Source organism: Oncorhynchus keta, unplaced genomic scaffold (genome assembly GCF_023373465.1).
Source record: "Oncorhynchus keta strain PuntledgeMale-10-30-2019 unplaced genomic scaffold, Oket_V2 Un_contig_8101_pilon_pilon, whole genome shotgun sequence".
Lineage (NCBI taxonomy): Eukaryota > Metazoa > Chordata > Actinopteri > Salmoniformes > Salmonidae > Oncorhynchus > Oncorhynchus keta.
In genome coordinates this window covers 4,932-20,022 of record NW_026289860.1, presented here as the reverse complement: position 1 = coordinate 20,022, position 15,091 = coordinate 4,932, and the positions used below count along the sequence as shown (strand labels likewise).

Here is a 15,091-nt window from a genome sequence, read left to right as displayed (position 1 = left end):
GTGCAGCAGCAGAGAAAAAGTTTATGACTAGGGTGGCTGGAGTCTGACAATTTTTATGGCCTTCCTCTGACAACGCCTCGTATAGAGGTCCTGGGTGGCAGGAAGCTTTGCCCACGATGATGTACTGGGCCGTACGCACTACCCTCTGTAGTGCCTTGCAGTTGGAGGCCGAATAGTTGCCATATCAGGCAGTGATTCAACCCATCAAGATGCTCTCGGTGGTGCCGCTGTAAAACATTGAGGATGCGAGGACCCATGCCAAATCTTTTCAGTCTCCTGAGGGGGAATAGGTTTTGTCGTGCCCTCTTCACGACTGTCTTGATGTGCTTGGACCATGTTAGTGTGTTGGTGACGTGGATGCCAACAAACTTGAAGCGCCTAACCTGCTCCACTACAACCCTGTCGCTGAGAATGGAGGCGTGCTTGGTCCTCCTTTTCCTGTAGTCCACAATCATCTCTTTTGTCTTGATCATGTTGAGGGAAAGGTTGTTGTCCTTGCGCCACACGGTCAGGTCTCTGACCTCCTCTCCATAGGCTGTCTGATCTTTGTCGGTAATCAGGCCTATCACTGTTGTGTCATCAGCAATCATAATGACGGCGTTGGAGTCGTGCCTAGCCGTGCAGTCATGAGTGAACAGGGAGTACAGGAGGGGACTGAGCACGCACCTCTGAGGGGCCCCGTGTTGAGGATCAGCGTGGCGGATGTGTTGTTACCTACCCATACCACCTGGGGGCGGCCCGTAAGGAAGTCCAGGATCCAGTTGCAGAGGGAGGTGTTTAGTCCCAGGGTCCTTAGTTTAGTGTTGACCTTGGAAGGCACTATGGTGTTGAACGCTGAGCTGTAGTCAATGAATAGCACTCTCACATAGGAATTCCTTTTGTCTAGGTGTGAACGGGCAGCGTGGAGTGCAATAGAGATTGCATCATCTGTAGATCTGTTGGGGCGGTATGCAAATTGGAGTGGGTCTAGGATTTCTTGGATTATGGTTTTGAATTGAGCCATGACCAGCCTTTCAAAGCATTTCATGGCTACAGACATGAGTGCTACGGGTCGGTAGTCATTTAGGCAGTTTACCTTAAGTGATCTTGGGCACAGGGACTATGGTGGTCTGCTTGAAACATGTTGGTATTACAGACTCAGTCAGGGAGAGGTTGAAAAATGTCTGTGAAGACACTTGCCAGCTGGTCAGCGCATGCTCGGAGTACACGTCCTGATAATCAGTCTGGCTCTGTGGCCTTGTGCATGTTGACCTGTTTAAAGGTATTACATCGGCTGCGGAGAGCGTGAACACACAGTCATCCAGAACAGCTGATGCGCTCATGCATGTTTCAGTGTTACTTGCCTCGAAGCGAGCATAGAAGTTATTTAGCTCATCTGGCTGCTCTCGGCTGTGCTTCCCTTTGTAGTCTCTAATAGTTGGCAAGCCCTGACACATCCGACGAGCGTCGGAGCTGGTGTAGTATGATTTGATCTTAGTCCTGTATTGAAGCTTTGCCTGTTTGATGGTTCGGAGGGCATATCAGGATTTCTCATAAACTTCCGGATTAGAGTCTCGCTCCTTGAAAGAGCCAGCTCTATCCTTTAGCTCAATGTTGCCTGTAATCCATGGCTTCTGGTTGGGGTATGTACGTGCAATCACTGTGGGTACGACATCCTCGATTCACTTATTGATAAAGCCAGTGATGGATGTGGTGTACTCCTCAATGCCATCGGAAGAATACCAGAACATATTCCAGTCTGTGTTAGCAAAACAGTCCTGTAGCTAATCATCTGATTCATCTGACCACTGTTTTATAGACCGAGTCACTGGTGCTTCCTGCTTTAATTTTAGCTTGTAATCAGGAATCAGGAGGATATAATTATGGTCAGATTGGTCAAATGGAGGGCGGGGGAGAGCTTTGTACGCATCTCTGTGTGTGGTGTAAAGGTGGTCTAACCCCCCCCTCCCTCCTCTCTGGTTGCACATTTAACGTGCTGATGGGAAACAAATCAGTTTTACCTAATTTCTTTCCCTGAATTAAAGCTCCCGGCCAATAGGAGCGCCGCATCTGGATGAGCATTTTCCTGTTTGCTTATGGCGGTATACAGCTCATTGAGTGTGCCATTAGTGCAAGCGTCTGTGGTAGTACGTAGACAGCTACAAAAAATACAGATGAAAACTCTCTAGGTAGATAGTGTGGTCTACAGCTTATCATGAGATACTCTACCTCAGGTGAGCAGGTCAGATATCATGCATCAGCTGTTTACATATATGCATTGGCCCCCGCCCCGTGTCTTACCAGAGGCTGCTGTTCTAACCTGCCGATAGAGTGCATAACCCGCCAGCTGTATGTTCTTAATGTCGTCATTCAGCCACGACTCAGTGAAACATAAGATTTTACAGTTTTTAATGTCCCGTTGGTAGAATATACGCGCTTTCAGTTCTTCCCATTTATTTTCCAGCAATTGAACGTTAGCTAGCAGGACGGAAAGCAAATCAGCCACTTGTTACCTGATCCTCACAATGCACCCTGATATTTTTCCGCAAAAATCTGTTTCCAGAGAATGGCGGGGATCTGGGTCTGGTGTCTGTAGTATATCCCTCTCATTTGACTCATTTTAGAAAAACTCTGTCTAATCTGAGGTGAGTAATCGCAGTTCTGATGTCCAGAAGCTCTTTTCGGTCATAAGAGACAGTAGCAGCAATATTATGTACAAAACAAGTTATGAAGAACGCGAAAAAAATTGTTTTTGCATGGTTGGTTAAGACCTGATAAGACAGCAGCCATCCCCTCTGGCGCCATCATCAGATGTCTTTGGCGGCGGCTTATGGTAGAGATATGAACATTCAATTGTCTGGCAACAGCTCTGGTGGACATTCCTGGAGTCAGCATGTCAATTGCACACTCCCTCTCAACTTGAGACATCTGTGGCATTGTGTTGTGTGACAAAACTGAACATTTTAGAGTGGCCTTTTATTGTACTCAGCACAAGGTGCACCTGTGTAATGATCATGCCGTTTAATCAGCTTCTTGATATGCCCCACCTGTAATGGGGACAGATTATCTTGGCAAAGAAGAAATGCTCATTAACAGGGGTGCAAACAAATATGTGCACAACATTTGAGAGAAGTAAGCTTTTTGTGCATAAGGGACATTTCTGGGATCCCTTATTTCAGCTCATGAAACCAACACTATAACGTCACATGTTGCGTTAAAAGTTTTGTTCAGTATGAAAGGGACCCTTTGGACGTCCAACTCTGACGTCACCCCATTTAAATTGAAACGTAATAAAGTAAGGGTAAGGACGTCCCAATGAGCCCAGTCTCAGCATCTACATACAGTGCGGGTCTTAAGAAATTGATATGAGCCGCAACCCTGATTGAATACTGAACAGATTCAAAGTTGAATTTAACATAAAACAGTGCTGCTTCAAATACATATTTAAAATATTTACAAAAAATGTAGCAGATTTCAAATAACACAATGAAACCTATGGTGATGCCCCAAACGTGCGAACTGTATGCACAAACCAACAAAGCGCACCCGATTAGTTTCGAATATGTTTAAAAAGACAGATTATTTATTTGGGGTAAAAACAATGCATTCTTGTCAAGGTAACGTTAGGTCTCTATGTCCTCCTACAATGCAAAGCGCGCTGAATAACTACATATCCAATCAATTATTAAACAGGCTATCCCTTACAAAACATAACAGTGGATGATTCTGAAATACTAGTCCTCACATTCCTAGCATGCTAAAATAACAAATGCAAATTTAGCAAGGATACGCCATGTTGAACATCAAGCACACCAAGTCTAGTTAACAAAATCCACAATACCATTTTCGTCAGGATTCTCGGCCATCTCGTCCTCATACCATATTCACCCCAAAAAACATGAAATGTTGCTAAGTGTGACAGCTATGATTTCTACGTTAAAAGGCTTGCAAGTTTGAAACCTTATCTTCAATAGCAGTGTGACCGTGAATTTAGTCCGTTCAATTTCCGGTTGCGTTTACCGCCCACAAATTTCTGAATAACAAATCCCCGTGAAATTGTACATTACTAGAAAGACATATTTGCCAGCAAATTCAGTTACGGACTTGGTTTGCCATATTAGAACTCTTACTATTGGTTTGCCATACCCTTTGATAAGTATTACAATTAAGAAAATCCACCGGGAAGTGCGTGAATATCATGAAACTGTCAAATAAAAATGTCAATAGCCTTTGCCGAATACCCTTCATGCAAATGACCTTTCCATGGATTAGCCTACCTTGCAGTAAAATCAAACGTAATTAATCATTTTGTTCCAGTTTAACCGGTAATGATCCTGAAGGATCCTAATGAAACAAATATTTTTGCAAGCATTGGTTGACTTCTCTATGAAGTGTATATTTTCCGAAGTTACAAATGTGAAAAAACACACATGGATATGTTCATGTCCTCCTTTATTATTGCCATGATCATAAAATGCAATGTTGTGATTATTTGAGAATAACAGTTTTACACGTTTCCTCCTTTAGTGTACATACTACAAATTAGCAATTGAAATTATCCACAGAATTATGAAACAAAGCTGAAAAATAGAATATTAATTCAAACCTGAGGTGTAAACCTGTGTTTTTATTTTTAGTACACAAGAACTCAAATGCCAGAGTCTAACAGAGTGCTACTTGGTGACGAGGGTTCAAGACCCTTCTCTGCCCTTCTTTCTGTCTGTGCCCCTAATTTGTCTCCCTGACTACTTTCCCCACTGTACTGTCTTAAAATGAATAACAATGCAAAGGAACATTAGACTTAAAAAAAAAATGAACATTTTAATTCAAGGAGTGAGTGCATTGGTGTTCAGTCAGGCGCTTTCTTTGAGCGAAAGCTGACCCACATTCCGCACAAACATGTGGCTTCTGTTTTCCTGTATGGGTTTGCTCGTGTCTTTGCCTATGGTAATTTAATCTGAAACGTTTGTCACAAACACTGCATGCAAATGGCTTCTCTCCTGTGTGAAGTCGTTGGTGTGCTTTCAGAAAACACAACTGTACGAAGGACTTTCCACAGTCTTGGCATTTGTATGGTCTCTCACCAGTATGGTATCTTTCATGCAACCTCCTTTCATTGGCAGTGATGAAGGTTTTTGTGCAATAGGAGCATGGCCATGGTCTTTCTCCTGTGTGAGTGAGTTCATGTCTTATCAATGATACAGCTTTCAAAAACTGCTTTCCACAGACTGCACAGGTGTATCTCACCCCCTCATGAACTTGTTCAATGTGTGTATTCAGCTGAATCTTTGTCCGATAAGTCATGTCACACTGCGAACAAGAAAAGGGTCTCTCCTCTGAGTGAGTCCCCATATGCATTGACAGGTTTCCACGATCCTTGTAACTCTTTCCACACTGCCAGCACAGGAACGGCTTTTCTCCTGTGTGCTTCCTACTGTGTATCGTTAGAGAATTTGCTTTATTGAACTTTGCTTGACAAACAGAGCACTGGTAAGGGTACTCTCCTGAATGAACCCTCTCATGTTCAACAAGGTATCTTAACTGAGTGAAGGTTTTCTCACATTGAGAGCAGGGGTATGGTCCTGTGAATTTATGTTGATGCAGATAGTGATCTCTCAGACGCCCCAACAGGGTAAAGGTCTTCTCACACATGGTACACTGGATTTCCTTGTGCTGCATCAGCTTGTGTCTGTCAAAGGCAATGGAGTTTGGTAGGACCCTTCCACAATCAGAGCAATAGAATGGGTTGTGAATTCGCTTGTGTGTCCTTAGGGATGAAGAACCTTTGAAGTCCTTCCCACAATCATCACATTTGAAGACCACCTTTCTTTTTTTTCACATTGGAAGACCACCTTTATTTTTCCTCTTTGCATGAACTTTCCTGGTGTTGCTTCAAATTACAGATGTCATCGAAACACTTTCCACATTTTTTACACCAGTGAACCAGTTGTAGTCGACTGGTAGATGTCTCTGGGGTATCAGCATTAACAGCCACCAGTTCACTAGACTCCTCCTCTTGGTGCTGGTCTACCATCTGAGAGGACTCTTCTCGGTTCACCTTACAGATATATCTCTGGTGTTGATTCAGATTGTGCATGTACTTAAAGCGCTGTTCACAATTGCCACATTGATAAGGACGCTCATCTGAATGGGATCTCATATGAATAGCCATAACTGAAGCACGGTTAAAAATCTTCCCACACACAGTGCATGGTTTGGGTTCTTTGAGAGTCGGCACTGAAGTAGCAGCCGTGATGAGGGGCTCAGTGTCGTGTTCCTTGGTAGTGAGAGGGCTGATGCAACTCTCTGTGTTAACTTCCACTTCTTGCTGGTCCACATTCTGACCCAAGTCTTCTAGGATGCCCTCGTGGCCAAGGATTTCCTGATGTTTCTTCAAGGTATCTTTGTACTTAAAACTTCTCTCACAAATAGCACAATTAAAGGGACGTGCCTTTGAGTGAGATTTCAAGTGCCTTTCCATCTGTGAGGTACAAGTCAAAATCTTACCACAGACATAACAGGTTTTGGAATCTACCTGGGTGTGATTCTCTGCAGTGGCAAGAAAAACCTTCTCTGGTTCCAGGCCACTCTTTTGTTGTGCCATGTTCTGATCAACATCCTGACACAAATCTCCCTGGGTCATTTTCTGACACAATTCTCTCTGGTGTTTTTTCAAATCGTACGAATACTTGAATCTCTTATCACAATTGACACACCCAAATGGACGCTCTTTTGAGTGGGAGCTCATGTGTCTTACCAAGCTGGAAGTACGAGCAAAATACCGCCCACACACAGAGCATGTGTTCGTGGCTGTGATAGTGTCCAGAGTTCCTTGATGAGATGGCCCTGGTGGACAGGGAGTCTTGAGGAGTGATGGGATCTGAGGTTTGCTAGTTGAGGGTTGTGGGATCTCTTCCTCATTTTTATCTTCATCCAACATGTTTATCTCCTTTTCACAAACTCGCCTCTGGTGTCTCTTCAGATTATGACCATCCCTGAAGCTTTTTTCACACATGAGGCACTTAAACTTGAGATCTCCAGTGTGGGTTAGCTGATGCCTTTTCATGGCTGTGACTCGAGTGAAAGTCTTCCCACACACTTCACATGTCTTACTGAATGGGCCTTTTTTGCATGACTTCTTTGGGGAAGGCCGACCCTTGGAGGATGATGGCTGTTTGTTTGCACGCCCGGAATAATCGGTCTTTCGAGGTTTCCGTCGTTTTGAAAACATGTTCTTAATCTGCAGCCTTTTGCTTCGTTTTAATTGTGATGGTCTGAGTAAATTCAAGCCAGTGACAGCTTGATTGTCATTAACCCCAACTGCAGACTCCATGTCCATACCGTAATCTGGCTCAGTAATTATGTATCTTCTAACTTCACCTGCTGGGACTAGTACATCGATTTCCTTTGTCCGATTCTCCAACAACTCTCTTGCTTCCATTCCCTCCAAATTCATGCTTTCTGATTGTGTATCTGAGTCTACATCTGGGGCAGTCACCACTCGCACGTATGGAGGAAGAGACAGAGAGGAGAGGATGAAGTCACCAAAGGATGATGGAGTTCCTTTTTATGCAAAAGAGGGAGACAATGAAAAAAATGAAGGTTAAATTGAACAGCACATATGATAATTATATCAATGCCTCAAATATAAACTGTTACCAGACAAACATAACCAATAATATATTTCCTATACATAATTACTCTACCTGACACTCATCATTTGACATTTTTGCAGAACCAATCCAAGCCATGGATCCTCTATAAATCTGTATACTCACCGATGGAGTCCAAATGTCCAAGTTTTCTGTGGTACTGGAGTAGGGTCCTGAATTGTTTGGGGTCAGGTACAAACTGTACACATTTCTCCAGGGCAGAGGGGACAGCACTTAACAAGGAGGCAGTCTTGAGAGAGAGGAACATGGTTTCAAAGCATTAACAACTACATGCCCATGTCCAACACACAGTTTATTAAACATGAAAATATTATTGATTATTGATTGTTATTCTTGACCTCTAATTCCCCAAGCTGATTAGATAAAGGTGTTATTCATTCTTATTACCTGTTCAAGGTCTGGTAGGGGAAGTAACTTCTCCAGTCTGGAAAGGAATTCTAACATCAGCATCTGTATTGCAGTGTCATACTTGGGCCCAAATTCCACAGGGAACACATCCTAGGAGAGAATAAATTAATGTAATAATTAATGTCAATAATTAGGCTAAAATGTGTACTGATATTACCTTTGGTCTTAGATCATCATACAGCCACATCAACATCCTAAAGCAGAAAGTTTTAGCCTTTTGTTTGATCTACAAAGAAATCATAACTAAACCAAACACCTGGAGGTGGAGATACAGCATGTATGAAGGAGAAGGACTCAAACATATAAATATTGTACTTTCAGTTATTGGAGATGAAGTCCTGTACATGGATGTAACAATTAGAATATAAAAACTCAGCCCCTCAGAGTTCTAACTAGCCTGGGTGCCAGTCTGTTTCTGCCTTCTTGCCAACTCCTTATGGAATTGTGAGGCCAAACATTGACAATGGAGTAGGTAAAATCACAAGCAGATCTGCTACCAGGCTACGTTCTAACTGTAGTGAAGACTAAATGGAGCGAAGACTACAATTGAAGTCGGAAGTTTACATACACGGTAGCCAAATACATTTAAACTCAGTTTTTCACAATTCCTGACATTTAAATATAGTAAAAAATCCCCGTCTTAGGTCAGTTAGGATCACCACTTTATTTGACGAATGTGAAAAGTCAGAATAATAGTAGAGAGAATGATTTATTTCAGCTTTTATTTCTTTCATCACATTCCCAGTGGGTCAGAAGTTTACATAAACTCAATCAGTATTTGGTAGCATTGCCTTTAAATAGTTAAACCTGGGCCAAAAAAAATTGGGTAGCCTTCCACAAGCTTCCCACAATAAGTTGGGTGAATTTTGGCCCATTGCTCCTGACAGTGCTGGTATAACTGAGTCAGGTTTGTAGGCCTCCTTTCTCGTGCATGCTTTTTCAGTTCTGCCCACAAATTTTCTATGGGATTGAGGTCAAGGCTTTGTGATGGCTACTCCAATATCTTGACTTTGTTGTCCTTAAGCCATTTTGCAACCACTTTGAAAGTATGCTTGGGGTCATTGTCCATTTGGAAGACCCATTTGCGACCAAGCTTTAACTTCCTGACTGATGTCTTGAGATGTTGCTTCAATATATCCAGATCATTTTCCATCCTCATGATGCCATCTATTTTGTGAAGTGCACCAGTCCCTCCTGCAGAAAAGCAGCCCTACAACATGATGCTGCCACCCCTGTGCTTCAGGGTTGGGATGGTGTTCGAGACTTGCAAGCCTCCCCCATTTTCCTCAAAACATTACGATGGTCATTATGGCCAAACAGTTCTATTTTTGTTTCATTAGACCAGAGGACATTTCTCAAAAAAGTATGATCTTTGTCCCCATGTGCAGTTGCAAACCGTAGTCTGGCTTTTATATGGCGGTTTTGGAGCAGTGGCTTCTTCCTGGCTGAGCGGCCTTTCAGGTTATGTAGATATAGGACTCGTTTTACTGTGAATATAGATACTTTTGTACCCGTTTCCTCCAGCATCTTCACAAGGTCTTTTGCTGTTGTTCTGGGATTGATTTGCACTTTTCACACCAAAGTACGTTCATCACTAGGAGACAGAATGCATCTCCTTCCTGAGCGGTATGACGGCTGCGTGGTCCCATGGTGTTTATACCTGCATACTATTGTTTGTACAGATGAACGTGGTACCTTCAGGCGTTTGGAAATTGCTCCCAAGGATGAACCTGAGGTCTTGGCTGATTTATTTAGATTTTACCACGATGTCAAGCAAAGATGCACTGAGTTTGAAGATTGGATGTATTTCAAGGCCTAAGGTACACCTCCAATTGACTCAAATGATGTCAATTAGCCTATCAGAAGCTTCTAAAGCCATGACACCATTTTCTGGAATTTTCCAAGCTGTTTAAAGGCACAGTCAATTAAGTGTATGTAAACTGGAATTGTGATACAGTGAATTCTGAGTGAAATAATCTTTCTGTAAAGAATTGGAAATATTAGTTGTGTCGTGCACAAAGTAGATGTCCTAACCGACTTGCCAAAATTACATTTTCTTAACTAGAAATGTGTGGAGTGGTTGAAAAATTTGTTTTAATGACTCCAATGTAAGTGTTTGTAAACTTCCGACTTCAACTGTAAATGGAGAAACAAACCTGGTAGAAGTTCTCCCTTTCACTTGGGTCTTTCAGCAGAGATTTAACCAGCTCCACAAACTTTGATTCAGATAATTCCACCTGCATGGAGGACCAATGAAAAATGCATCACTCGCATCACTTGACTGCAACAAAACATGCACAACTACTACATCATTGAAGCTTACAACTCAATTACACAATACTGTCTGGTTGGGCCGATTGGTTTGGTATCGCCTGGTGACACGGGTGGGTGGAGTTAGCACATTATAGATCATTCTTCATTGGTCCTAAAAATGACTCTCCAGCCAGTCAGCCATCAGGTTAAATCCTTTTGAATTAAATTACTTTTTGACAGCATCTGTTTTGATTTAAATAAAACAATTCCATACATATTAACCTATGGAAGAAGTGGTCAGAAAGTTACTTTTTGTACCTGAATGCCTAAACATTCAGGAGGTAAAGGTGCTTTAAGTTGACCCATTTTGCATACCCCATCCATGTCTTCATCACTGGAAAAGATAAACAGTTGAGGTTGATATCATTTAAAAGCTTACAAGAAGGGTTGTCAATTTAAAAAATATATATATATTTACATTTTTAAAAATTAATATATATATATCAATTCAAATCAATTCATTAAAAATCCTACAATGTGATTTTCTGGATTTTTATTTCCCATTGTCTGTCATAGTTGAAGAGTACCTATGATGAAAATGACAGGCCTCTCATCTTTTTAAGTGGGAGAACTTGCACAATTGGTGGCTGACTAAATACTTTTTTGCCCCACTGTATATATACAAAGTATGTTGTAGCTTAAACCTTTACATTTTTTATTTAACGTGGCAAGTCAGTTGAGAACAAATTCTTATTTACAATGACGGCTTAGGTTGCTTGTTCAGCGGCAGAACGACAGATTTTTACCTTATCAGCTCGATCTAGCAACCTTTCAGTTACTGGCCCAACGCTCTAACCACTAGGCTACCTGCCGTCACTACATCATCTGAGGTTTTTGTGTTGAGCCCGCCATCGGTTGAGACACAACATGCTCTTGTGTGTGAATGTACCAATCCAATGTAAGAGTACGTTATGTCTCAACCGATTGCGGGTTTAACACAAAAACTTCAGTTGATGTAAAATAGGGTCTGACCTACAACATATGCGAATATGAAAAGAATCTGAGTTTAAGTGTTTTTAGATCATTTACATTTATGGTTAAAAAAATGACAATGATGATTAAAAAACTTTTTAAAGAAACTATAAAATAGTAATAACCTGTTTGCAAGTTTTTCAATTATATCAAATCTCAACTGGTTCTCTTTTTTGAGTGATGAAGACATGATGGTATGGTCAAGTATGTAAAATAGGTCAACTCTAAGCACCTTTATCTCTTGAATGTTTTGGCATTCAGGTCCAAAAAGTCACTTTCTGAGCACTTCTACAATGAACAAATATGTATGGAAGGTTTTATTCAAATTAAAAGGGGTTCTGTCAAAAGGTGATTGAATTCAAATGGATTTACCCATCAGTGAGTGTGTGTCCACTGACATGGGCATGTATTCTTCACCTCCAATCCCTCTGAAAGATACTCACCCTGCTTCCTCAGTGGATGTGAGGGATCGGATCCTGTCCAGGTGTTTTTGAATATTCGTGAGGTCTAATGTCTGCTCAGTGCGACACAACTCCAGAACCAGCTGAAATGACAAATGGCCAGTCAGTAGTCGGTCAAAGGTCCACCCCACACTTCCTGTGGCACTGCTGTTCTCATTGGGACACATTTTGAGAAAATTAAAGATAGCCTAGATAAGGCCCAATGTCAGTGTTCAATTGAGATAATCAGCTTCAGGGTCTTCATCTCAGTCAATTACCATTCCATTACCAGACCGTTGTCTAAGGCCAGAGTCAACTGTCTACACTGTTTTGTCAGAGCTAAAGGCTAGGGTAGCCCCAGGGTGTGATGTGGTGTTTACTATGATAACTATAAATATCTGCATCTAAAGGTGGAGGAAACATGCTCTTGTAGACTGCTCAGTGATCTAAAGGATGCAAAATAACTGTCTTCTGATTATAGATAGGCATAGAAATTCATACTGTACATGGAAGAAGTTCTGCTCAGACCTCAAATAGATAGCTAGGAGTTATAGGTCTATGTAGGTCTATGTAGGAGTACTAGGTCTATGTAGGAATACTTGGTCTATGTAGGAATACTCGGTCTATGTAGGAATACTAGGTCTATGTAGGAATTCTAGGTCTATGTAGGAATTCTAGGTCTATGTAGGAGTTCTAGGTCTATGTAGGTCTATGTAGGAGGTCCAGGTCTATGTAGGAGTTCTAGGTCTATGTAGGTCTATGTAGGAGGTCTATGTCTATGTAGTAGGTCTAGGTCTATGTAGGAGGTCTAGGTCTATGTAGGTCTATGTAGGAGTTCTAGGTCTATGTTGGAGTTCTAGGTCTATGTAGGAGGTCTAGGACTATGTAGGAGTTCTAGGTCTATGTTGGAGTTCTAGGTGTATGTTTGGGCTAAAGGCTAGGACTACCATCATTATCTTGTCGCATGTTTATTTTCCCCATTCTGCACCCCAATCTCTTACCCTTGCTCTAAGCCCCAGAATGAGTTGGGCCCTGACTGCAACTCAAAAGCTCTGGCACAATCTCTGTAACCATGGTGACAAACTCCTCCAGCATCCCATAATCTTGAACGTCTCCTCGTTGAACCACTTGCCACATGGCTGCAGAGACAAGCCGCAGTGGTGGAATGAAGAGACGCAGAGAGGGAAGAAGAAGAGGGGGACCTAAAATTCGTAAAATAAGTTGTTAGCCGACACACGGTTACCCTGACTAGGCGCACGCAATTTTGACAAGGCGCATTCATAGGACCAAGTTCGCAAGCTCTAGCTAAAAAGTGAATACACTTTAGACTAACGTTAGTAAAAATACATGTTATGTTAATGGGATATTTAACGCAACCACCAGCAGTAGAAATCATGAAAAGCGGAGTCCTGACTTCCACCCATGTTAAGGTAGAAAGTTAAGGGACGGGGCTGGAGAAATGTAACCACTAAATAGAAATAGCTATCCATGATATCAAAATTATAGTTTTAGTCATGTTTTGAGGCTATGTAGTGTTTGTTTACAATTACATTGTTGACAAACATTGTAATAAAACAGGCTTATATTTAGGGTTATAATGGAGTACGACCAATGGTTTATATACATCATTGTGTACGACAGTATAACTTAGCTCATGAGGCATACAAGTTGTATTTTTCAAGAAACAATGGGTACATATCATTAATAAGTACAACAATGGATGAAGCAACTGCTGATTTGATGATATAGCGTGAAATAAAGTCATGGACTATTTCGAAACGGTCTAGACATATCGATATTGCAGATACGTGGGACTTGCCAGTGCCACCATTTCAGCTAGCCTGACTACATTTCAGGCAGGCCGGGATCATAGGGCAAGATACGGCATACGCCATGTTGAACATCGAACGCACACCAAACCTAGCTAACGTTAGTTACGTTATCAAATTGGGAAACAATTTGTATCGTTAACTTACAATTTTGGCATGGATCCTGACTTTGCATCTCGGCCTCATACAATAGTCAACAGGAAGCTAAGATATACTTGAAAAAAGCTAGCTAGCTAGATTTGATTTAGATGCCCCACTTCCCGGTTTAGAGTTGCTGTTCTCTCCACATACCATTCAGGCAGTGAGAAACGGAAGTTGTTTTCATCAGTTTCCGGGTTTTCTTGTTTTTCAAAATAAAACCTCAGATAGGGCTTTCCTAATCACTTATTACATCTCAAACGACTACCTACTGCTATGCCTTTGTTCTGTATTTTAATGGGCGTGTTCATACTACCGCTACATCATATTTATTAGACAATTCATTTAAAAAGTTGATGAAAAGTGTGGGAATAGCTCATGCAAAGCCCATATGTAGTAGGACAAGTGTGCATGTTTATATGTAATGTAATGTAAATTGTCATTATTACATCCTTCATACAATTTTCATTAAAAATTGAAGACCCTCATAATGATGAAGATGATGAATTCTGACATTATAGCTCCACCCTGTGTCCGTATTAAGCTATTACTATTATTGTCGATTGCCAGAGGTGACACAGGGTGGTACAAATCTAGCAAGTGCCTGTAAATAGGAGCATCAATGCGGTGCAGCGGGTCAGGCTGGATGACGTTGTGTAAGGCAGAGAGCCAGAGACAGGCAGCTGGCCACTGAGGCAGAGAAGATAAATGGGGGCTCGGGTTGAGAGGGTGATGACCTTTAGAGGAACAGGGAAGGCTGGGGTGTGATGTTGACAACCCTAGACCTACATGCTTTCCGTAGTGTGTAAAGTTGGCTGGATGTCCTTTGGGTGGTGGACCATTCTTGATACACACAGGGAACTGTTGAGCATGAAAAACCCAGCAGCGTTGCAGTTCTCGACACAAACCGGTTTTCCTGGCATCTACCACCATACCCTGTTCAAAGGCACTTCAATATTTTGTCTTGGTCATTCACCCAATGAGTTGCACACATACACAATCCATGTCTCAATTGTATCAAGGCTTAAAAATCTTTCTTTAACCTCTCTCCACTTTTTATTTTATTTTATTTAACTGTGCAGGTTAGTTAAGACCAATTGTTATTTACAATGACGGCCTACCAAAAGGCAAAAGGCCTCCTGCAGGAACGGGGGCATGGGATTAAAAATAAATAAATAATATAAGAAAATATAGAACAAAACACACAACACGATAGAACTACATAAAGAGACCTAAGACAACCACATAACATGGCAGCAACACATGACAACAACATTGTAGCAACACAACATGGCAGCAGCACATCATGGTAGCAGCACAAAGCATGGTAAACATTATT

At 41.7% G+C, this 15,091-nt stretch overlaps 1 protein-coding gene across 8 annotated transcripts in view; it reads right to left on the bottom strand.

The window, feature by feature from the left end:
- LOC118374003 (zinc finger protein 14-like) overlaps positions 1 to 13,938 on the bottom strand; it is a 28,178-nt gene extending 14,240 nt beyond the window's left edge. For 2 of the 8 annotated variants that reach the window (XM_052512226.1, XM_052512227.1), the window contains exon 1: positions 3,821 to 4,016. In XM_052512226.1, coding sequence (XP_052368186.1) covers positions 3,821 to 3,845 — 25 coding nt within the window. In that variant the 5' untranslated portion in view covers positions 3,846 to 4,016. Of the gene's footprint in view, positions 1 to 3,820; positions 4,017 to 8,039; positions 8,151 to 10,216; positions 10,379 to 13,761 lie in introns of those variants that run through there. The other 6 variants (XM_052512232.1, XM_052512225.1, XM_052512224.1 and 3 more) reach the window with 6 other exon arrangements.
- Between the last annotated feature and the right edge of the window lie 1,153 nt (positions 13,939 to 15,091).